The sequence below is a fragment of the Triticum aestivum genome, chromosome 7D (assembly GCF_018294505.1).
Source record: "Triticum aestivum cultivar Chinese Spring chromosome 7D, IWGSC CS RefSeq v2.1, whole genome shotgun sequence".
Taxonomy (NCBI): Eukaryota; Viridiplantae; Streptophyta; class Magnoliopsida; order Poales; family Poaceae; genus Triticum; species Triticum aestivum.
In genome coordinates this window covers 241,325,872-241,351,870 of record NC_057814.1, presented here as the reverse complement: position 1 = coordinate 241,351,870, position 25,999 = coordinate 241,325,872, and the positions used below count along the sequence as shown (strand labels likewise).

Sequence of the window (25,999 nt, the reverse complement as noted above, 5' to 3'; positions counted from 1 at the left end):
ATGCTAATAAGAAGAGCTTGGCCTTGTTAGTGAGGCAAGAAATCTTCCGCCTTTGTGGACGAAGCTGATTTTACAAGGGTGATTTGAGGAATACAATGGATATGGTTGGGATGGCCCATTGGTCTCCCCTTGGATAGATTTGTGTTGAACTCGGTTGGTAGTTATTTTGAGGAGTGCAAATGATTGTTACTTTGAGATGTAATATGTGCTAACTTGTTTATCCCCTTAGTGTTATCTCGAGCTAATAGGGAACAACATTTTTCATATTAGTGTGTGCAACTTGCTTTGTTCATTTATTTCTCCTCTTTGAACTGCTCATTTAGATCTGGGCAATACATCGTAGAAAAGATGTATGTCACTATAGGTGTATCATTGATATGTCAACCACTTTTAGACATATATATTTTATCCTTGAAAATAGCAATTTTTCTTTTCATCAAGAAAGATATTATAAAACTAACAGAGTTGGAAGACAAGGACTTCTTCTGATATATCTTTTATCCTAGTAGCATAGAAATTAGCTTGTTTATTATATGATCAAGTAGAAAGTGTTTAACAAGAAGATTACTACAAAGTAAGTGAGTTGTAAGTTAAGGATATTAAGATGAAAGAAATATCTTAGTCTCAAGCATGAAGATGTTTGGGAACCAATTTTCAAGATAGACATTGGTCTTAATCATATGTAATATTTATGCATGTCATCTTGTTGCTAGTGTCTAAACCGTGTCACTACCACCGATAAAGACTAAATCCTGGCCGCCAAGGCTAAGGTGACTAGGTCCTCTTCTACTAGCTGAGCCTCAGAAGGGGCACATCACTAAATCCCCTCATGAGATGATTTCCATATTTTGCTCTTTGATAGGTTTAAAAGGGATGAGGATAAAGCAATTTTGAAGGTGGTGTTAGGATGCTGACAAGGCGAGCTCATACTCTTGTAATGGATCTTCTCTATGGTTGAAGCTAGTGTGATGAAAAGTATTTGAGGAATACAAAAGCTATGGTTAGGAGTTTCTGATGATATCTTTCGGATAAAGCTTTCCATTGATTTGTCAGCTTCTCTTTTTGCAGCGCTTATTGTAGTGAATTTTGAGATGTAATAGGGTATAATAGGTTTTGTTCCTTAATTTTCTATTGAGATGATAGGGGACAACAATTTCTAGTTTATGTCTTGAACACACTTTCTTCATTGCATGTCTCCTCTCTAAACAACTTTAGTGTAGAATTTGGTAACAAGTTAAACAATGCGTCATATGACAAGATGGATGCCAACATAGGTACATGTATCCTTGATGTGATACCCCTTTATCTCCAATACATTGTGATAAGTTTTATTTATACTCACCATTGCATTGAGTTTAACCATGATACTCTCGGGATTTATCTCAAAATATCCCATTAAGTTTTGCTTTTATTTCGTTTCCCTTTTTCTGTATTTTGTAGGTCTTTTGGTTGTTTCTCCCTTGTAAGCACTTACCAGGAATTGCTACCCATTTTTTAGTAAAACATAGCACAATTTGTGGCTGTATATGGTACATTGAACAAGATTGTCCTCAAAATGAGCTCAAATGACGAAATAACAAATTTCCTTTTTGGATCATCCCTATTTGAGGTTGTATGCAAGATGTGACCAAGCTACCAACTAAGCACATTAGAGCAATGGGCATAGCACAATACGAGCTCGGGTATGACCGTACAAGGTGGTATGACCATATGTACCATGCAGGAAGAGCTGGAGAAAAGGCCTAGTCTTCACGTTCCAAGCTTTGATTGGGTGACATTTGTTTTTATTCCATATGTGGGAGGTAACTAAGGTTTAGGGGGCATCTAATTCACCTTGGAGCTCTTGGACCAAAACAGAGGAGTCAACTCGATTCTTATATTCATCTCCAAGAGGTATCCGGCCCTAACCCTATTCTAGTTCAATCCCTAGGCATTTTGGGGGTTGTGCCCTAGCCCATACCTCCACACCACTAAGATCCATCACATCCTTGAAGGAAGGACAAATGAGAAATACAAAGAGAGAATCTGCCATCCTTCATTATCATAGCCCTATTCGTTGACGTTGCGACATCTCACTACAACCCCCTCTCTATCCCTTGTTGAGCCTTCGGGATGGTTGTAAACTTGAACCCCCTATTTAATGTGTCTACTATTTTAGTAATTGTTGGTTCTAGGTTTTGGATGATTTAGTATGTAAATTTAATCTTATTTCATTTTATTTTTGTCTTTTCGTCTTGTTTAGTTACTAGTTTAGTTTGCTACCCTTTACAATTAGCATGTGCCAAGAAGCGAACAGATTAAGTTACTTCCAATGTTGGTTCAGGTGGAATGTAGCTGCATTCAGTAACATGCATAGCTATGGGGTTGGTAAAAACCTTCCTTAACTCCTGAAGTTCAATAATGGCTTACACTTCCCTTGAAAGGTTCTATTGTCATTTGGGCACTTGTGGTCACCACCTTGCATCGTATCAATCTTAATGTTTACTATATGATCCAAGTACAAAGATTTCATCATGAAAATTTTAGTAAAGGTTAGGACTTGGATGTTAAGGCACTAATATGAAAGAAAAAAATTCTTTCAAGCAAACAGGTATCAGGGAACTAATTGTCAAGATAGACATTGATCTTAAAAGAATAATAATTCATGCATGTCACCTTGGTGCTAGTATACTATTTGGCCACACTAGTCTCCTAAGTTTCTTGCAAAACATAGGTGCCATGACCCCTACACCACATTCTCCTTGATGATGCCGAGGTCAAGTCAGCCAAATTGGTGAGTTGTTCTTCTTAAGGAATGGACCAACGCACACTATGGTTGTGACATCTAGATGTGGTGGTGGGTGTATAGCAAGGTGCGAAAGCATGCATATCTAGAATAGGTGCCTAGCGAGGTGCATCAACTAGCATATCTAGAATGCTGGGTTCCTGATTTGGCATGAATGAGGGAGGCAGTTATGGTGCACATGGCTACCGTTCAGGTGTGGAGGTTACATCTTTTCTCAAGTGAACCTGACTATAACGTCCTATTGCTGCATGGGCTAGGTTTTCCTAAGATCAATGTGTAGTGACGTGGGATCCTACTACACATGTGGAGCAAGCTAGGACACATCAATTTTGTTGGTGTTCGAAATTTAGATGCACATAGATGGTAGAGTGAGCACATACATGATTGTGGGCACGTGCGGTATTTGTCGTGGCATATCAATCCAGTGGGTTTCACATGGATAAAATGGATAGGCATGTGCCACTATATCTATAATAACTTAAGGTACTATAGTGGGAAGCTTCCTGTGGGAGATGGGAGTGTTGATTAGCACATGATATACAGAACACGACATGACTAGCTACTATGAGCATCAGGTGCTATACATTATTTGTGGTAGTTGGCATTATAGGCGAAAACTTAACTCTGGTGTCGGTTGATGCCGACAGTGGTGGCTCCCTTGAGGGACATAGTTGTGTAGCTCTAGTTTTGTTCCTGCCACATGTGGTTTTTGATGTGAATGTTAAGCTTCACGCACTAGCCAACGCAACCGAAGTTCAAATTGATGGAAAGGGCTAGGCAATCCACATATACACTTCAACACCCCCTCTCACGTGTGACACAAGAAGTCAACATGTGAATAGACTTAGAGGTATGGCTCAAGAGGCCTATACGTGGACACACAGGGGGCAACATCAATTTTTGGGTAAACTACAAAAGCCAGGACTTGAGCCCAAGACCTTAGGCCCTAATACCATGTTAAGCTTCATGCACTAGACAACGCAACCAAAAGTCCGAACAAATGGAAAGGCCTAGCCAATACAAATATACCTTTCAATGGTGAAAACTCAAGATTTCAATGGTGAAAATTCAAGATACGATTCTAATAGAGTGGGTGACTTTGGAATATTTGTCGCTATCTTGTTTGAGGAGATGGCCTTGGAGAGTAATTTCCTTGTAGAAGGACAAGGACTTGCATTTTTATGTAGTGAGGTTTTGCTAGTGATAGATGTGGACGAAGTATTTTGGTCGTGAGCACTAGCCTTGTTGATCGATAGCGGCTTAGGAATGTCCAAGGTGTAGCATCGCAGAATGCAAGCGAGTGAGAATCTCACCACACGACTTTAAAAGGTGGTGTCGGGTAGCCGCGTAAGATGTGGAAACAACCCGGAAGCTAGTGAGGTGTACTCGGTAGTGTTTGCTTGCAAGCGAGTGTCTTCCATTATGTCGGTGGCAAGACTTTTGATGTCATTGTAGGTGACGTGTTGGACATTGTAGGTTTGCTAAGAGTATCAATATGTGTGACAAGTTTAGTTATAAACCTAACTATTTGTAACTTTTGCATTGTAGCGTCTAATTAACTTACATTACTCAAATGAAATACGACATTGGTATGTGAACTCGTAGTCGGAGTAAATGAACACTTTAGTTAAAGAACTAACAAAATGCACACCTAGCACCCTATTCTAATCTAAATGATATAGTTTAGTCCAAATAATGGTTTGGTGATGGGACCATACGCCAATGTGGCATCCCTGTGTGCTCCTTCGCAGAGAAGACCAATAGAATGAGTGTAGCCCTTCTAGTGTATCAAAATAAGGCCGATATACCAACACATAAAAGGAGGAAGAACCCAAAACAGGAGTAATAGTAAACATTGTGTGAGTATGCATTTACATCCATTGCATAAACCCGTGTCACAATAGGCCTAAGTGCCTTCTAATTGACATTGATGATAAGTTGGACTTAGTCCTTGGGAATGAAGGGGATTATGGTCCACATATACTGGAGGTAAAGTAAATCTCCCCCTAATGATATTTTTAACTATTTAGCTTGACCATTAATATCCCATTATGTCGCAACACCTTATACCTGAGGAAATAATCCTTGACTTTAACCCAACACAGTGCTATTCCACATTGGTGGATGGAATACTACTAGCAAAATAAATCAAGGGGCACTACCATCAAATGCTTTTATTGAAAAGCATATGAATGAGATCATTGCCACAAAGGCTACCATGGCTAACATGATTTATGCCCAATACTATCAAATTTGGTAGTGGCTTGTGACTTATGTTATATGTTTTGGCTAGAGTTTGACCTTCAAGATTTTTTTGGATGGCGGTGTGTTATTTTATCTGTGCCTACCAGTCTCATGAACAAGTCACTTGTCATGATATTTACTATCTCATGAACATGTTATTTCTCATGATACTTTTCAAGTCATATGATCGTGCACTTCCTCTTATGTCTTTTTGACAGAAAGACTATAAGGGAGGCCCCTACAATATAATTGGTGCAACAAGCCAAAATTGCAAGTACCATGCCTTAAACCTGGATGGGTGAGAAGGCAGCAACCCCTTTCCACCACTAGGTTATGCCTTAGTCTGCTCCTTACTCCTATGTCAACTCATTTCATCATGCTTTGGTCAATGTGTGGGAGAATAATATAAGGCAAATATATATGCATTGCCATAATTCATTAATTTCCCAAAATGCGACAGTGTCATTGTCAATCATGATATTTGTTAGTCATTTGATCTTTCACTTAATTTTACTCTTATGTAAACACGCGGCGGTTGTGGCTACACGTAGCGGACACCACGCCCGCATGACAGCACGCAGCTGCAACCAGCGCTCATGGTCTATGCATGCACGCGTGGTAGCCTGTTGTAGTTGCAACCACGAGCTCCAGCGAAGGGCCAGGGCAGGGACGGGGGCAGCGTCTAGCACATGCTAGCGAGTTCCTATCCGACCCAGCCAAGCTCCTCTCCGACCTAGGGTAACGCAGGAGATGAAAGAGAAAATGAGAAAAATATTTGAGGTTGTAGGTGGGGTTAGGTGTGTGGAATGGATTTTGGGCTAACATGGGAGGCATGTCCGGGCGTGTCTGAGCCTCCCCATATCTGCCCCATATATGGACTGACTTCGTGGAGTGCCGGACAGCCCCAGCGTTTGAGGAGACTTTGATGAGTCCGGTTGGATGGCCTTTTTCTTCTCTCTCTTGTTCAGACCCTGACCGAGCTATCCACCCAGACGTTTAGAAAGCCTTCGAGGAGTCTGGACGTAAATATTCTTAGTCCACTTTCACAAATGTCAGATATGTGGGTGTCCATGAATGCTAAATACATGGTGACTACATAGCCTAAGGTCTTGATTTCAAGTCCCTACTTTCGCAATTTATCCAAAAATTGTTGTTGCCCCCTCCGTGTCCACGTATAGGCCTCTTGAGTCATACCTCTGTGTCTATTCACGTGTTAGACTTCCCATGCCAAACGTGAGAGGGGTGTTGAAGTGTATATATAGATTGCCTAGCCCTTTCCATTAGTTTAAACTTTTGGCTGTGTTGCCTAGTGCATGAATATTAACATGGTAACAGGGCGTAAGGTCCTGAATTCAAGTCATAGCATTTGCAATTTATCCAAAAATCAATATTCCCCCCTCTATATCCATGTATAGACCTCTTGAGCCATACCTCTGAGTCTATTCACATCTTGACTTCCCGCGTCACATGTACAGGGGTTGTGGAAGTGTATATGTGGATTGCCTAGACCTTTCCAAAAGTACTGACTTTTGCTTGTGTTAGCTAGTGCATGAATATTAACACCCCTAACTAAGCAGGAGATTGCGCGACTTTGATGCCTGCAAGTGCATCTTCAAGTTCTACATCCATAGGTTCTGCTCCCGACTCTTCTCGTAGGGCGAGACCACCTTCTACACACGCAGGTACACCTTAGTGGATCCTTGATACAAGAGCATCTTTTCATTCACATGATTCATCCACTCTATCCTCTATTCAATCTCTCGATTCTCTTGTTCATATTTTTATTTCTGCTTGTAGCTATCACTCTGTTACTGGCCGAGGCATTCTTAGCACTTCATCTTTTCATGTTACTAATGTTGTTCGTGTTCCTTAAGTTGCCATCCAGCTCATTTCTGGTGGTCAGATTGTTGACTCTGGTTGTAGGGTCATTATCGACTTTGACTCATGCTCCGTTCTAGACAGTCACAATATGCTCTACTTGGTGCTGGCCCCTAGCACCATGACTCACAGGGCCTCTAGGAGCCTAGCTGGCTTCACCTTCCCTCCATTGCCATCGCCGTCAGTCTTTCCGCCTCTGTTGCCTGGTCTACCAGCTCTTTTTAGCAGTGGCATCATCGCCTTGGTGACTTGTATGGCTCTCATCTCTTGTCCTTAGTTCGACGTGGCCTTCGTGGATGTGTCTCAAGTGGTGTGTCTTTAGACTGTCAAGGTTGTCGGCTTGGCAAACAGGTCCAACTACCTTATCATCATAGCCAGATTGTGTCTCAGCACCCTTTCGAGCTTGTTCACTCTGATTTGTGGTCCAGCTCCTTTTGGCTCGAAAGGGGGGTCATTGCCACTATATTATCTTTATAGATGATTTCTCTCGCCACACTTGGATATATTTTATGTCTTCTCGTTGTGAGGTTTTATCTATTTATAAGCATTCCACTCCCATGGTTCATACTCAGTTCTCCATGCCTATTCGTCTATTTCATGCTGACTCTGTTAGAGAGTATATCTCCAAGATGTTGCATGGAGGTCTTGCTAAGCAGGGTACTCTTGCTCAATTCTCTTATCGCGGTGCTCATGCTCAGAATGGCATGGCTGAGGACAAACATTGTCACCTTCTCGAGATGACTCATGCATTGAAGATCGCCGCCTCTCTTCCGCCTCAATTGTGGGCTAAGGCTCTTTCCACTTCCACCTATCTCATCAATCTTCAGCCATCCACCGCTTTGTAGGGTGGCATTCCTTTTGAGCATATTTTTGATTATTCTCCTGATTATTCGGTGCTTCATTTGTTTGGTTGAGTTTGCAATGTTCTACTTGCCCACGTGAGCACACCAAACTGACCGCTCGATCTATCGAGTGTGTCTTCTTAGGCTATAGTGATGAGCATAAGGGCTATCGTTGTTGGGATCCTATCAATCATCAGATGCGTACTTCTCGGGATTTGGCTTTTGATGATTCTCGTCCCTTCTACCCGCGTCCATCTTCCTCAACCTTTTTAGTGGAGTGCATCTCTTTCCTCACTTTTTCTGACACACCTATCGCTCTCGTTGAGCCAATTGTCCATTTATCCTATTGCCCTACTTGTTCGACTATTCCAGACACGACATTTCCACCCATGGTTTCCTCACCTCAGTTGTCACAGGATTCTGCACCTTCCTCCTCGATGACTTCTTCGTCTCCTTCATCGGAGTCTACCCGGTGAATCCTCCTTGTATTCTTCCATCGTTTCCACACTTTTATACTCTCCATTTGTGTGTTGTGGATGCGTCTACCGATGTGCTATCTTCCTTGTCTTAGCCTACTTATGGCTTCCATCCTCGTCCGCTACTGCCTGTTGATCGCCCTGGTTTCTCTGCCTGGCGTTGTTGTTCTTGAACCGACTTCTTATTGTGAAGTTGTTGTTCATCCTGCTGAATGGCAGCTTGTGATGGCACAGGAGCACTTGAATGTAACAACATGTGGGATCTTCTTTATCTTTCTCCCCATGTCTGCCCCATCACTTGTAAATCGGTCAACAGGGTTAATACCCGCTCTAATGGTTCTCTAGACCGTTATAAAGCTCGTCTTCTAGCTCGTGGCTTTCAATAGGAGCACGGTCGTGATTACAATGAGACTTTTGCTCATTTGGCCCATATGACCACTGGTCGCACACTTCTTAGTGTGGCCTCTATTCGCCACGTCTATGTCTCAACTTCATGTTAAGAGTGCATTTCTTAATGGCGAGTTGCATGATGAGGTTTACATGCAGCCCCCACCTGGGTATTCTGTTCCCTAACGGCATGGTATGTCATATCCGTCGCTCTATTTATGGCCTGAAGCGAGCCCCTTGCGCCTGATTAAGTGTCTTGTTTGGTGACTGCAACTGGGTTTTCAACGAGTGCTCATGATCAAGCGCCGTTTGTCCACCTTTCTGCTTATGGTCGGACACTTCTTCTATATGTTGACGACATGATCATCACTAGCGAGGACCTTAAGTATATTGCCTTTGTGATGGCCCGTCTTAGTGAGCAGTTTCTTATGTCTGATCTTGGTCCTCTTGGCTACTTGCGTTTGAGGTCTCTTTGACCTCTGATGCCTTTTTATTCCCAAGAAAAGTACATCCAGGATCTTCGTGTTTGTCCTGCTCTCACTGATGAGCGCATTCTTGAGACTTCGATGGATCTCACATGCTACTTATGGTGATCCCTTGTTTGATCTACCCATTATCATAATCTTGTTGGGAGTCTTGTCTATCTAGCTGTCACTCGTCAGGATATCTCTTATCCAGTTCATATTTTGAGTTACTTTGTCTCTGCCCCCTCTTAGCTTCACTATAGTCACCTCCTTTGTGTTCTCCGATATCTTCATGGCATGATATCTCACCATTGATTCTTTCCCGATTCCTGTTCATTACAACTTCAGGCCTATTTGGATGCTAAATGAGCTAACGATCCTCAGATCGTCGTTCACTTTATGCTTACTGTGTTTTTCTTGGTGGTTCTCTCATTGCCAGGAAGACGAAGTAACAGACTGTAGTTTCCCGTCCGAGTGTATAGGGTGACTTGCGTACTGTGGCTCTTTTGGCGTAGAGGTTACTTGGTTATGGCGGTTACTATTGGAGTTTGGTGTTTCTGACACTACACATACTCTGCTCTTGTCTGACAGTATATGTTCTATTAGTATTGCGTGCTATTCTGTGAAGCATGAGCTCACCAAGCATATTGGTGTTGATGCTGCTTTTGTGCACGCTGGTTTGCAGGATTAGGTTATTGCTCTTCAGTATGTGCCTTTTGAGTAACACAATTGGCAGATTTCTTTGCGAAGGCCTGGATTAGAGCACAACACGACTTCTATCTATCCAAATAAGTGTTGTTGATCCACCATGAATTTGAGGGGGGTGTTAGAGTTGTATATATTTAGCCAACTGGAAAGACAAGTTGTGTATTTCAACAGATAGTCCACTTACTCATTCCACCTGTTGCAAGCCACTCTACTCCATTCAGCTACCACCAAAGATAAAGGGACATCAAATGCAAGAAAGGAAGGAAAAAGGTGTTGGGTGATTTCATGTCACTTCTTTGATTCTTTGAGGACCAAGAAACACATTTCTTGAATCCATCCTCCAAAAGTCCATCTCTTTCACCATGATACGCCTCAAACGTACCGATACTTTTTGTATGAATCATCCTATAATGTTATTAATTAGATAACATTTGGCAATAATTCTTGTTGAATTTATTAGACTAACATATTAATCCAGTGCCTGGTGCTAGTTCCCAACTTTATCCCTATTTTTTGTAATTTCAAGAAAATCCCTAGAGAAAGTCTAAGGAAAATTAAAATCGAAATTGTTCGGGAAGTTTGAAGACACCAGAAGACCCTGGAGCCTTGGCCCCACCCAGGTGGATCCCATAGGGCCTAGGCGTCCTAAGGTTGTTGGCGCCTACAGGGGTGCCTAGTACGTGTGGGACCCTCCCGGCTGGCCTCCAGTGCCTGATGCTCCATAAATACCCTAAAACTTTCACCCTAATTATGGAGCATTTTTCATCGCCTCCACATCATGTTTCAGATGCAATCTTTGTTTTTGGCCTTGATCCTGAACTCTGCCGGAAGGGGAAACAATCTTCATCACCACGCTGCAAGATGAGTTGTATGTAGTCAACCCCCTGGATTACGGGTTCATGGTAGTAGCCAAAGTTGTAATCTCTCCACCTTGACCTTTTAGATGTTCAATACAATAGTGATATGAGCTACCCTAATGATTATGGTTTATCTGATGTACTCGTAGTGATGATGTTAAGCAGTTGGTCTTTCTTAAAGACACTCTCCATACTTATGTTTGGATACACTTGGCTCAAAGATAACTATCAGAAACCATTATGATCCCAATCAATGTGCGACAGGGTAAAATGCAGGCTCTAATAAGAACCCTCAAATGCAAAGGAGAATTCCCTTTGACATATTTCGGTCCCCCACTTGGGATACCAAGCGAAGAGTTGAAGATTTCTCACTTATGGTGCAAAAGATTGAAATAAGACTATGCTTCGGGGTCATCAAACATAATTCTATAACTTGCAATTGTAAAGGTAACTTTCAGATACATCAAAAAATATGTCATGGTTCCAGATATTTCAAGATTTGTACTTGCCCCTCAGGCGATGGAAAGATACACTCTGGGCCCACTCGTTATTACGGTGTCCAACGTTGCCTGGCCATGTATTGTGACCAAAGAGTTAGTCACGAGGATACTAGAATATGGAGAAGAGAAAATAGTACAAACAAGTAACGAGGATACTTAGGTATACTGAACAAGGAGTTGATTATAGGATACCGTCAAAGTCTCGCCTCGGGTTGTGTAATGCACTGTGAGGCAAAAGGAATTGCATGTGATGATAGAAGGTTTGCTCGATAAGGATCTTCGATGATATGTGAGATTTGTTATGGTGACCAGATCCCGCTGACGATTATTAATCGAAAGGTTTTCCGGACATGTCCACATATGCTCGAACATTTCACATGCTTAACATTGAGCAACGTTTGGGAATGCTATGATTTTATGGAGAATGAGTGAGAAGGGTTTCGAAAGTGTTTCAAAGGATCTTGGAAGTGTTCCGGTGATATTCGAAGTGTTTCGGGAAGTACCGAAAGGTTCTAGAATATGATCGAAGCTTCCGAAAGGTTTGGAAGGTTTTGTAATGTTCTAGAACATTCGAGAAGACCCTCTGCCTGCTTGCACCCCTGTTTGCTTGAGGGGCAAGGCAGCCTGGTGGGGGCAACATGGTGGAGTTAGACTCCATCAACGAGTCCCTGGTGGAGTACGAATCCCCCTAGGGTTGGCCGCCTCACCCCTTGGCCACTTGTAAATAGAGCGTAGTGTACATAGGGAGGGCACCCCAAGTCTCCCTGGCCACCACACCCCTCATGTTGGGCGCCGCCTCCCCTCCCTCTCCTCTAGATTGGATATAGTGCTAGTTGCCAGTGTGTTGTTGCTACTCCATCTTGTAGTTTCCAACTGCTCTTGGTATGCTGGTCTATGTGTATGGGTGGATACCTTGGAGATGTCATACACACTGGCGTTTGCTCAGGCAAAATTATGCGAGGAGAACAACCTCGTGGCTGAGTGGTATAACCTTCCTGCGGGATTCAGAGGACTTCATCAACATCACCAACTTCTTGTTGCTTTGACGTGATTGTCAGGGGTATATTTTCCTTGCTTGCAACTCAATTGTGTATCTTGGTTTGGTTCATGCATGGTAATTTTGTTTTGTCTTGCGTAGCATGTTCTTCAACATCACGATCCTCAACTTTTCTGTCTTCTGGGGGGCAAAGCTTCATATTGTCTAGTCGGTTTTATCTCCCATGTCTCTTTTTATGATGTGCACCTTAGATAGTTCATAGATAATCAAGGAACATGTAATTAAATACTTAGTCACCTTCACCAACTAGCAGCTCAAGGACGAGATGGACTTCATGGCGCGGGTTGAGATGCCTATGATTCAGAGTGTGAGATGGTATGTTGGTGGGCCTCTTCCCGTGCAGGAGCAGTGGAACCTCATACATCATGGGTTTGATAAAAGGCCATTACACTTCCTTCAAGTAATTAGTGTGAAGCATCAAGGCCATGTTGGAAATATGCCCTAGAGGCAATATATTCTATTATTCTATTTCTATTTTCATAATTAAGAATTTATATTTTATGATATAACTGCTATGATCCTAGAATCTGTTGTTCAATGGAAAACTCATATGCACCATGGAATGATAAACGGTAAGTATAGGTTCATAGTCTTGCCTCTAAAACAGGCTCAGGTGTTGTTGATGATCACGTTTTCCGGATCTTAGGATATCGTTAAGTGTAACGATCGTCCTAAAACAACATTGAGAGTATGATGTTAGAAGAACGATCATATTGAATCGACCCAAACTTGTTTGTTATACTTTGAGATAATATCGTCTGAAATCAATTGTTATAACTCGGAGTGTTAGTATGTGTTTTAGTTCCTTAGACCATGAGGGTATATATCGTAGTCACTTCCTACCGTAAAGTGAAATTTAGGGTTGCTCAAACTTCATTTGTAACACGGTGATCATAACGACAACTTACTGGTCAATCAGAAAGTTTGACAAGAGACTAGATAGCTCGAGAGTGGGATTTGCTCCTCCGACGATGGAAATATATTCTTAGGGCCCTCTCAGTGTGACGGCATCAATTATCATATGGCCAGACATAGGTGACTACGTCACGGGGATGCTGGAACACTTCAACAAGAAAGTAGAACAAAACCGTAACGAGGATGACGGTATAATGAGCATGTGCATGACTCAAGAGGATACCGGCACACCTCGGGTTTTGTAAAGTATCGCGAAGCAAAGGGAACATCACATGATAACCAAAGGTTCACTCGAATGTCATTCGTGTAATCATAGGGATCGATATGGACGTCCCCGGTTCCGCTATCGGTCATTGAATGAAGGAATTCCGTTTATGTCTATGATTTACCGAACCTACGGGGTCACAAGCTTAAGGTAATCACGATCTCCTAAGTGTTAGTAGGATGAGAGTATCGAGGATTTATATGCGGAATTGTTTCATTAATATTCGGAATAGTTTCAAGAGAAACAGGAAGCGTTTCGGGGTCACCAGAAGGGTTTCGGAGTTTATCGGGCAACACCGGATATTATCGATAAATAATATATAGGTGGAAAATGTTTCCAGATGTGTTACATTAATAATAAAGTTCTCTAATGTTTCCAGATGTGTTACATTAAAATTATCGATAAATATCAACGGGCCTTAAAAAGCCTAGTGGTGGAAGGAGTATTGGGCCACCATGGCCCAATAGGAAGTGGCGCCCCCCTTCCTTTTGGGGGCCCCGAATTGGACTAGGGGAGGAGTTGAGGAGTCCAACTCCCCCCCCTTGGTCGGTGCCCCAAGGAGGATCTTTCCCTCCTTGGTGGAAGCCAGTCTGCCCCCCCCTCCTCTAACCTATATATACTTGAGATATTGGCCCTTTTGATGATTCAAGTTTTGGAGCCCCCTCTAGTTCTAGTTGATCTAATTTGAGGTAGACCTAGTTCCTCTAATCTTCATAATTAGAAGCCCCGTGTGGTTCTAATCTCCTCCTCTAATTCTACGGCGACGATTAGCCCTGGACGGCAAAGCGCTGCCGGATCGTGAAGACCGTACGCTTGCAACCAAGTACACATGTCGTGATTTTGGTCTTCTGTTCGAGGGATCGTCATCAACGTTTCGAGGGACTCCAAGTACGATCTATACCGACTCGTCTACTTCTGCTGCATTCCGGAGTCAGTAAAAATCGTCGATCCAAACCTTATATGCATCTTCATATTGTTCCTATGTGATCGTAGGGCGATTTTTTTTGTTTTCTACTATGTTTCCCAACATGCCATACCAATGAAGATGGGGCAATAGAGTTTCCACATCTTCTAGCAACGAGGCTATTCGTGTTGGAACAAAGTAACACAATGTCTTCCCCTAGGCCAGGAGGGCCTCCACTTCAAACACAGGGCCAAAGCCCTACTATCTAGTTCGAGCCATGAGGTGCAGCGAAATCACATATCGTCAATGGACTTCGCCAGATTGCAACCATGGTCGCCCCACCTAGCAGCTTAAGGACGAGTTGCATCTCTAGGAGGGGTGTGATGTTATGTACATTAGTACATGGCCCTACCACCATGGCAACTCCCAATTATGATATCAAAAAGATACCAATTCCTATGTTAAGTAGTGTATTGTTTAATACGGAAATATATCTTTCAGCTTGCTACTTAGATTGGATGGTTAGTCCTCTATATAAAAAGGACTCCCTACGAGGAATAAAGCAAGCTAGAATCAGAAGAATAACACTTATATCGTCCCTCCAGGGCAAGAGCCCTTCCTCTACCTCCCTATAACCTTAGCACACAACAAGATTCCTCACATGTATATTGTAATCAACTTGAGAATCATGTGCATCAGTATTGAGATAATTTACATGTACCCCCTCTGCATATTAGTTTTATCTTAAGTCAAATCTTGAATACTTTGACTAAGTTTACAATACCAAATCAATACCATCAGATTCATCATTGAATATATTTTCACAATATATATACTTGTCAACTGTAAATGTACATACTGTTTTCAATAAACTCAGTCAAACTTTATAAACTTTATAAAGTTTGACTTAGGTCAAACCTATATGCAAAGTAAATAAACAGAGGGAGTATATGTAGTTAGGCTCATGAATTCAATTGGCAGATAGCACATGAACAATAAGTTGTTTAATTACTCATATGTGTACCCAAAATAACATATACATAATACAAACATGAATCTAACTATGAAGCTGGTAGAATAATTAATTAACCTAACATATACACACATACATACATATTCCTTACCTGTATATTGCAATAACCGCTGGAATCTCGTGCTGCTATATTCAGATCATCAATTACCGTGTCGGGAATGTCCTTGCATCGACCAAAAAGTTGCTCAACGCTGCAAAAAAATAGAATAGAAATAGGAAATCTAAAATGAATCTAGTGTAATAACATACTGTAGTAAATACTTTGTATCTATTAACAAGGTAAAAGAAACTGATCCGATAACTTCACACTAGAACACGATTGGTCGGCACTAGCTTCACAAAAGGGCTTTTTAAAAAAAATCAAGGACAGTTTCACTATCAGAACTATATATGTATGCTAATCCTAATAAAAGAAAATGGCATAATCTGCGTAGAAAAGTATACAGTGGTGGTAGAAATGCAATAATTTGCACTTATATACGAGTGATATTATGCATGTATTCAAACTAGTGTGTGTTCTTTTAAGGTTGGCAGACAAGTAGTACGTACTGGGGCAACATGCACACTGTTAACAGTAACTTATAACAGTCTTACAGCAGGATTGCTGCATCTCATATTTAGCTGCTGAATGTATATTACGGAAAAAAGCACTCGCGACGTGCAGGTGCAGTGGGAGCTTTTAGGCACAGAGAAATATTTAACTAGACTGACAGAAGGACGCCCCGCTTAATTTTGCCAAAATTGCAATGATACGCCTGTGGGAAATAAATCATTCCCCATGGAAACAAAGAAATGCAACATAAAATCAGAGAAAAATAATCCGGCGTGGCTATGGGCAGCTACATATCATATTTTTTGGTCGGGCTATACATGCACAGATCCTTCAGTTTGAGAACTAACCATCGCGAACTCGGGCGCCTAAACACGATCCGCGGCAGTCGGCAATGATTTTCTAGACCAAACTGTGTGTGGTCGGCCGAAACAAGAACATACAAGAACGCCGGTGCAAGATAAAAGGCAAAAGTACTAGCTGCCAAGAACAGCAGAAAACACACGGATAGTTACAAAAGATAACTGACTAGAGAAAATTTAGATTAGTATATAGTATACATACGGATATACGGTATACCTGGTGTCGGACGAGACGAACTCGTAGAGGCGACCGGCGGGAGAGAAGACAACTAGCGCAACCTCGGCGTCGCAGAGCACGGAGAGCTCGAAGGCCTTCTTGAAGAGCCCGCTCCGCCGCTTGGAGAAGCGAACCTGCCGGCTCGTCCTGTCCTCTATCCGCCGCAACTCCACCCTCCCCCGCTTCCTCTTCGTCTTCCCTCCTCCCTCCTCCACCGCCGCCGCCGCCGCCTTCAAACTCTCATCCTCCTCCTCCTGCTGCTGCTGCTGCATCCTCCTCCTCCCCACATCCTCCGACATTCCCAGCCAAGGCCCTAGGTAGCTAGCTACCCGGCAAAACGCAACCGAGCGAGGAGCGGAGGAGGCTGGTGGCAGCTGGTCATAAAGATGGGGAGAATTAACTTGGGAGGGGGAGAGAATGAGAGAGATTCAAGCGAAAGTTGTGGAGGGCAGGACGAGGGGCTCCATGGGCCTGTCCATCGGATGGGCAGGGCACCAGTTGCCGGGCACGGGCCCCTGACCCAACCTCGGCGCCAAAACTTGAGAATTCGGGCTGAGAACCCCCAATACGTGTAGCCTCCCAGCCGCGCAACAACGCTGTTTCCCTGTTTTGTCTCTCGCTGACCTTGTGGGCCGATCTTTGTTGGATCTGAATTGGACGGTTATGTAATGAACAGATCGATTCTGGCGGGGGGAGAGAGAGAGAGAGAGAGAGAGCAGATGTTTCATTTTATTTCCTACGTATATGCAATACAGAGCATGCTACCGATCGGCATGAGCGGTTAGCGGCATAGTACTAATCTGAACATGAACAACCAAGAGTTTGCCAGAATTGCACAAAAATGAATTATGCATCATGTTCCATAATGTAAAATTATCACAAGTGATTTTGGTATTTACACAAGGTGAAGAGATTGGAAGGAAGGGATGTCTTCTCTGTAGTAGTGATGATGGTTGTTGTTTTGCTATAACAAGATTTGTCCGGGGATGTCTTCGGGGCCTTAGCTAGCTTGACGACTTCCCAACTATCTACTATAACAAGATTTGTCGGCTTCTTCAAGCGTGAAAAAAAAAACGGTTTGTATGGCTCCCTTGAGGAAGGGGTGATGATTGCGCCATTGACTCCTCCTGTGTTTATAGTGTTGCTAGGTGGCCTAGGGACATGGATAAAATATTTGTTATTACTTCCTGTGTTCTTTATGCTGGCATGATGTTTGATGATCGAAAGTCTTTCTGAAAAAAAAAACAGTCAACAAACACCCGAAGAGATGACAGTTGCTAATTGACAACTGCTATCACCTTCTAACTGTGACCAGGGGACGCTCCCCATGATGATGTATTGGTTTGTGTATTTTTTTTATCCGCAAAATTAAGCATTCAGCACAATGAATGATGTGTCCTTGGCTTTTAGGTTTTTTTTTTCGAATCAATCTATTCCTTCCGCTCCCGAGGACCCGCCTCCCCCTGTTCGCCACTCTAGCAGCTGACAACGAGATGGGGAGTCCTGGGGGCGTTTGGACTGCAGCCTAGGGTTGCCCTGCCAATTAATTGACGTTGACTGCTAGAGTTGGCGTGCGTTTGGAGGATGCCAAAATATCGGATCCACGTCAATATTTTGGTAGCCGGTTTACTCTGTATGCCCACGCGTTGGCGAATCGCTGGTGGCAAAAACTGATGCCAAATTATTGGGGTGACCAATTTTGGCAAGGCTGCCATGGACGTGAACCAATTGCCCTCCTCGTGCCTCGGTTGGGCTAGTAGTTTAGGTTAGAGTTTATTATTTCTCCTCGGAGCGGTGAGGTGGCGGATGGTGGCGCTTCATCTTCAAGTTGATCTTTCGAGCTTCGATTCTCCTCCAGTTCGTCCATCGGAACAAAGTCGATGGAGTTTTGACATAGATTCATGCAGTCTTTTTGGGACAATGAGGTTAGGGTTTCTCGCCATGTGAGCAAGACAACGAGATTTGGTGTCAGGCGCTTCAAATCAATTTATGGGTTCATTGGTGATGACTACAAGTGAGAAAATGTTGGCTGTTAAGGGCACTTGCATGAAGATTTCCTGATAGGCCGGCTCCATTAAGGGAGCGACGGAGGCAGCTTGTTCATGATAAAGAAAAAAAGAGTGAGAGAATGATGTGCCTTCTCTTTGTGTGGAAAAAGATGGAATCGATCGATGAAAGAGACCCCCGTACTTTTTCGGTAAAAAAAAAACTTTTTCGGAATGAGACCCCCATACCTTTGCAACATGCACTTCTATCCTAACAATTGGACGGACCTAATCAAGTTGCACAAGAGAGCGAGTTAAAGGGAATATATATCACCAGCCAAGCACGATGTCAACCTGAAAAGAGTATCATATCTGAAAATGGAATGGGGCAAGATATTTGACATAACGTGCTCAAGTAGAAATTTTGTTTTTTCCTTCTTTGGCTTTAGCGAGACAAGAAGATGTACAGCGACCAGCACCGTTGATCCAACATCTTTAGGCACGCAACGACACAACGGTTACATTTACTGGTTTCTTTACTTGGTGCAAAAATATCCATTGAACAGGTAGATGGAATAGGAGAAGAAAATTGAGGTCGTAGCCAAAGTTTTATTGCCAAGACAAAATCACCCCAAATGCTAATTCAGAAGAAAAGAAATGGTCTAGAGACAATATACTGCTGCTTCTGCTGCTGCACAACAAAATACAATACAAAACTAAACTTCAGCCACGTACAACTTACAGAGTACAACAGAAGGAAAAGCTCCAAAAAGTTTGCAATCTGAATTGTCTACATCCGTCGAAGAACTTCCTCGGCAGCCTCCACGGTTTTCTCAATGTCTAGGGTTGTGTGTGCCAAGCTTGTAAAACCTGCCTCGAACTGGGACGGTGCTAGATACACTCCTTCCAGCATCCCACGGTGGAACCTCCCAAACTTCGCGGTGTCACTCTTCTTGGCATCATCAAAGTTGTGCACTGGGCCACCTGCGAAGAAGAATCCAAACATGCCTCTGATGTGTCCACCACACATCTCATGCCCTGTTTTAGCACCCGCATCCAATATCCGCCGGACAAGTTCACCGGTGACCTTGTCCAAGTATTCATACGTGCCAGGCTCCATCAGACGCTTGAGAGTGTGGATTCCAGCAGTCATAGCTAGAGGGTTTCCACTCAGGGTTCTTGCCTGGTACATTGGCCCTGCTGGAGCAACCATCTCCATGATATCCTTACGCCCACCATAAGCACCAACTGGAAGACCACCGCCAATAATTTTCCCCAAGGTTGTCACGTCAGGGGTGATTCCAAAGTACTCTTGTGCCCCACCATAAGCTAAACGGAAACCAGTCATCACTTCATCAAAGACCAGAAGTGCACCGTCTTGTTTGGTCACCTCACGGAGAGCATTTAGGAAAGCAGGCTGCGGAGGAATGAAGCCAGCATTGCCGACAACCGGCTCAAGGAAGACTGCAGCAATCTCCCCTTTGTTATCCTCAAACAGCTTTTTAACCGCCTCAACATCATTATAAGGTGCTGTTAGAGTCCCAACAGTGGCTCCCTTAGGCACTCCAGGGGAGTCTGGGAGGCCGAGGGTGGCAACCCCACTGCCTGCTTCAACGAGGAAGGAATCTGCATGGCCATGGTAACAGCCTTCAAACTTGAGGATCTTTCCCTCCCAGTGAATGCACGCACAAGGCGGAGTGCTCCCATGCAAGCTTCTGTTCCTGAATTTACAAAACGAACCATTTCGATACCCGGCACAGCGGAGATGACCATTTGAGCCAACGCACATGGAGCACCAAAGCTACTTCCCTTCTTCAGAGTTTCAATAAGTGCAGCATTCACCTGAATTAAACACAAGCATTTAATAACGCTGAATTTTGTTCAGAATGATCAGTCAGTTTCTATCTTGCGATTTAGAAATAAAGCAAGATATGTTTAGCACTAACTTCATGATTCCTCAAAAGTTTTGAACTGAGATAGTATTAGGCGATTCCAGCAGTTTGATCAAACAATCTAATGAATAACGCATGTACTTTAGCTAGTGGTATTTCTTTTTTGGAAAAAATGGTGATTAGTCAAATTAATCCTACCGAGTACAACAAAGGAAATCATCAAATATTCACTCTGGGCAACAATAAAGCAGTTCAAAATATACTGGTAGAAACATTACATCCCATACAATTTATGAAATACTCCCTCCATCCCGTACGCTTGCAACCAAGTAAAGAGGCCGTGCTCAAGAGTGTGATTTGCTCCTCCGACGATGGAGAGATATTCTTAGGCCCTCTCAGTGTGATGGCATCCATCGTCGTCTAGCCAGACACAGGTGACTATGTCACAGGGATGCCGGAACACGTCAACGAGAAAGAAGAACAAAACCGGTAACAGGAGCAACGGTATAGTGGGCATGGTGATGATCCAGGAGGATACCGATGCACACCGGGTTTTGTAAAGTATCGCGAAGCAAAGGGAACGTCATATGATAACAAAAGGTTCACTCAAATATTATTCGTGTAATCATAGGGACCGATATGGATGTCCATGGTTCCGCTATCGGTCATTGAAGGAAGGAGTTTCGTTCATGTCTATTATTACCGAACCTACGGGGTCACAAGCTTAAGGTAATCACGATCTTATGAGTGTTAGTGGAACGTGAGTAATGAGAATGTATTCATGAAATAGTTTCATTAATATCCGAAATAGTTTTGAGAGGTTCCGGAAGCGTTTCGGGGTCACCGGAAGGGTTTCGGTGAATATCGGGTAATTACGGGTATTACCGATTAATTTATATAGGTAGAAAATGTTTCCGGAGATGTTAAATTATATATATTATGCTCTGAAAATTCTTAGAACAAAAATACATTTAATTTAATATCGACGGGCCAAATAAGGCCAAGAGGTGGAGAAGGAGTTGGGCCACAAGGGCCCAACAAGGGAGGTGCCTCCCTTTCCTAAGGGGGGGGGGGTCCGAATCCTACTTGGAGGGGGAGTCCTACTCCCCTGCCTTGGCTGGTGCCCCAAGGGGGATCTTCCCCCCCTTGTGGTTGCCCTCTCCTCCCCTCCTAACCTATCACTAGTAGAAAAAGGGGCTTTTGTTCGGGCCTGGCCAGCCCATTAGTCCCGGTTCTGCCACGAACCGGGACCAATGGAGGCATTTGTCCCGGTTCGTGAGCCCAGGGGGCCGGCCGGGGCCTCGTGGGCATTGGTCCCGGTTCGTCTGGGCCCATTTGTCCCAGCTCTTGGCATGAACCGGGACCAATGAGCCTCGCTCCTGGCCCACAACCATTGGTCCCAGTTCGTGGCAGAAACCGGGACAGAAGGATGGCCTTTAGTCCCGGTTCTAGCCACGAACCGGGACAAATGAGTTCCCTATATATACCCCATCGCCGGCGAGCAGAGCACTCCAAAGTGCTCTGTTTTTTGCTGGCCGGCGAGGAAGGGCATTTGGGTGCTCTAGCTCACCTCCTATGCATGTGAGGTGTTCGATGAAATGCCCGAGCCACACTAGTTAAGCTTTCTCCTCTCGAAGCTCGACCTCCGAGCTCCATTTTTTCTGAGATTTGTCTAGGTTTAGCGGCCCGTCACGCCCCATCCTCGTCTTCACCGCCGTCGATCGCCCGCGCCGATCTCATCGTCGGCACCACCGTGGTGAGCCTCTTGTTCTTATCTTCTTTCTGAAAGGAAAAAAATCTTACTTTAGATAGATACTTGTCTAATTTTCTTACTTTTGACACGCAAATGAACCGGCAATGGATGTACGGTGACAGACACACATCTGAGTACATTAAGGGCGTGCATAATTTTCTCGAAGTGGCTGAGGCAAACAAGCAGAATGGTTTTATGTGTTGTCCATGCCCTAATTGTGGGAATACGAGGTCTTACTCTGACAAGAAAATCCTTCACACCCACCTGCTTTATAAGGGTTTCATGCCACACTATAATGTTTGGACGAAGCACGGAGAAATAGGGGTTATGATGGAAGACAGCGAAGAAGAAGAGGATGATGACAACTATGTGCCCCCTGAATACGGTGATGCTGCAACGGGGGAAGCTGAAGATCGAGAGGAAGCTGAAGATCCACAGGAACCAGACGATGTGCCCGATGATGATCTCCGCCGGGTCATTGTTGATGCAAGGGAAAAGTGTGAAAGTGAAAAGGAGAAGCTGAAGTTCGATCGCATGTTAGAGGATCACAAAAAGGGTTGTACCCCAATTGCGAAGATGGCAACACAAAGCTCGGTACCGTACTGGAATTGCTGCAGTGGAAGGCAGAGAATGCTGTGCCTGACAAAGGATTTGAGAAGCTACTGAAAATATTGAAGAAGAAGCTTCCAAAGGATAATGAATTGCCCGACAGTACGTACGCAACAAAGAAGGTCGTATGCCCTCTAGGATTGGAGGTGGAGAAGATACATGCATGCCCTAATGACTGCATCCTCTACCGCGGTGTGTACAAGGATTTGAACGCATGCCTGGTATGCAGTGCATTGCGGTATAAGATCAGACGAGATGACCCTGGTGATGTTGAGGGCGAGCCCCGCAGGAAGAGGGTTCCTGCGAAGGTGATGTGGTATGCTCCTATAATACCATGGTTGAAACGACTGTTCAGAAACAAAGAGCATGCCAAGTTGATGCGATGGCACAGTGAGGACCGTAAGAAAGACAGGAAGTTGAGAGCACCCGCTGACGGGTCGCAGTGGAGAAAAATCGAGAGAAAGTTCTGGCCTGAGTTTGCAAGTGACCCAAGGAACGTATGGTTTGCTTTAAGCGCGGATGGCATTAATCCTTTCAGGGAGCAGAGCAGCAATCACAGCACCTGACCCGTGACTCTATGTATGTATAACCTTCCTCCTTGGATGTGCATGAAGCGGAAGTTCATTATGATGCCAATTCTCATCCAAGGCCCTAAGCAACCCGGCAACGACATTGATGTGTACCTAAGGCCATTAGTTGAAGAACTCTTACAGCTGTTGAATGGAACAGGTGCTAGGCCAGAAGGAAGCATCTCCATGGGCCATCAAACAGAGGATGTCATTGGGTTTTGTGTTGACTTCATTCCTGGCCTTAAGAAGATAGGTCTCCCTAAATCGCGGTATGATGGGAGACTGACTGGAAAAGGCACACTAGGAGCGGACTCAATAATATGCAGGGACGGGCATTCTTGGTCTCAAGCACACTACACAGTTCTAAAGAACTCTACCTTGGCGACCCCGTATGTCGATGAACACAAGAACAGTCTGCGCTCCAAACACCCGGAGCAGTGTGATGACTAGATTACATGTGAACACATCAGGACTTTCAGCAGTTGGTTGGAAACACGTCTCCGAGGTGACAACACTATTTGTGATGAGCTGTACTCGTTGTCCAGGGGACCATCTTCGACTGTATTGACTTACAAAGGATACGAGATAAATGGGAATACATTTTACACGATCGCCCAAGATCAAAAGAGCACCAACTAAAACAGCGGTGTCCGCTTTGATGCAGCAACCGAGAGGGGAAAGGACACATATTATGGTTACATAGTGGACATATGGGAAATTGACTACGGACATGATTTTAAGGTCCCTTTGTTTAAGTGCAAAAGGGTCAATCTGTCAGGAGGCGGGGTACAGGTAGACCCACAGTACGGAATGACAACAGTGGATCTGAACAATCTTGGGTACACTGACGAACCTTTCATCCCAGCCAATTATCTGGCACATGTTATCTATGTGAAGGACATGGCTACCAAACAGAGAAAAAGAAAAGATAAGGAAGCGAATACATCATATGATGAGCCAAAGCGCCACATAGTTCTTTCAGGAAAAAGGGACATCGTGGGAGTGGAGGGCAAGACATACATGTCTGAAGATTATGAAAAGTTTCATGAAATTCCTCCCTTCAAAGTCAAGGCTGACCCAAGCATCCTGATAAACGATGAAGATTATCCATGGTTACGGCGCAATAAGCAATTCAAACAAGCGAAAAAAAAGTGAAGACTTTCTCTCCACAACTATTATGATGATACCATGCCAACTTTCAACCTTTTCGTAGTAAATTTGAAATGCCTGTTGTAACAGATGAGTTTCCGTATGAAATCCTGATACTTCGAAACAGATTGTCCGTTTTGTACACGAAGTGCATCCAGTTTTTGCCGTAAACCTCTCTACTTTCTTGCACATGCTATGTGGGTGAAATGATGATACCATGACAACTTTCAACCTTTTGAGAGTTCATTTGTAAAGTTTTTCAGTTTCATGGTCTTATAGCTCAAAATAATCAGTAAATGCATGGAAAATAACAAATGAAGTCAGAAAGGGTTGAAAATTGATGATGTGGCTTTGAATGGTGCATTTTGAACACAGGAAAACTATGGAGTTCAAATAATTTCTAAAAAATGAAATCCCTTTGTAACAGACGAGTTTCCGTATGAAATCCTGATACTTCGAAACAGATTTTCCGTTTTGTACACGAAGTGCATCTAGTTTTTGCCGTAACCCTCTCTACTTTCTTGCACATGCTATGTGGGTGAAATGATGATACCATGCTATGTGGGTCTTATAGCTCAAAATAACCAGTAAATACATGGAAAATAACAAATATCATAAAATAAAATAAATAAGTAATTAGAAATAGAATAAAATAAACTTTAATAAAATATATAAGTAGAAACAAAATAAAATAAACTTTAATAACATAAATAAAATTTATGAAACTAAAATTATCAACGTATTTTCTGTTCAAAACATTATAAGCAACCTCTAGTATTATTGAAACTAAAATTATATAAAATTGATGCAACTAAAATTATCAAAGTTTATTCTGTTCAAAATCATTTAAAGCAAAAAGAATTTTCATAAAGAACTTTTTTTGTTAGAAACTTTAATAGCAAAAAGAATTATCATAAAATAGAATAAATAAGTATTTTGTTGTAAGTAGAAACAAAATAAAATAAATAAAGCAAAAAAGAAAAGAAATAAACTGGGAAAAAATAGAAAAAAGCAACCTACTGGGCCACCACGGCCTGAATACGACTAGAAACCCACCCATGGGCCAGGATTCAGGCCTGTAGAAGGCCCAATATAGATACAGTGTGTTTAGGCCCGAAAGCCTGCATTTGAGAGGAGCTCGAGAGGGCAGCGGGAGTGGGGCTTATAAACCACTCTTGAGCTCCCTCAGCTAGCGAGGTGGGACTAAACTTTCGTGCCGCGATGCGGGCAGCACAAGGCCTTTAGTCCCAGTTGGTGCCACCAACCGGTACTAAAGGCGTACATTGGTACCAGTTCATGCCAACAACCGGTACCAATGCGCACCCTTTAGTCCCGGTTTGTGCCACCAACCGGGACCAAAGGCCTCTGCTTCCCGCCCTTTGGGCTGCTGAAAAGCGACCTTTGGTCCCGGTTGGTGGCTCCAACCGGGACTAAAGGGGTGCTTTGGTCCCGGTTGCTGCCACGAACCGGGACCAAAGGTCTGTCTATATAAGCCACACTTGTGAAATTTTCGGTTCAGTTCTTCTTCCCACTGCCCCGACGCCGTCGCCGCGCGCGCCCCTGCCCCGACGCCGTCGTCGCGCCGCCGCCCCCTGCCC

General features: G+C 43.5%; 1 protein-coding gene and 1 pseudogene across 1 annotated transcript in view; both read right to left on the bottom strand.

Annotated features, from left to right (window-relative positions):
• LOC123166903 (MADS-box transcription factor 51-like) overlaps positions 1-16,919 on the bottom strand; it is a 34,362-nt gene extending 17,443 nt beyond the window's left edge. Inside the window, exons 1-2 of the mRNA XM_044584718.1 lie at positions 16,445-16,919; positions 15,407-15,506 (exon numbers count right to left, since the gene is read on the bottom strand). Of these exons, the coding sequence (XP_044440653.1) occupies positions 15,407-15,506; positions 16,445-16,743 (399 nt within the window). The 5' untranslated portion in view covers positions 16,744-16,919. The remainder of the gene's footprint in view (positions 1-15,406; positions 15,507-16,444) is intronic.
• A 2,300-nt stretch (positions 16,920-19,219) lies between these two features.
• LOC123171059 (glutamate-1-semialdehyde 2,1-aminomutase, chloroplastic-like) overlaps positions 19,220-25,999 on the bottom strand; it is a 43,235-nt pseudogene continuing 36,455 nt past the window's right edge.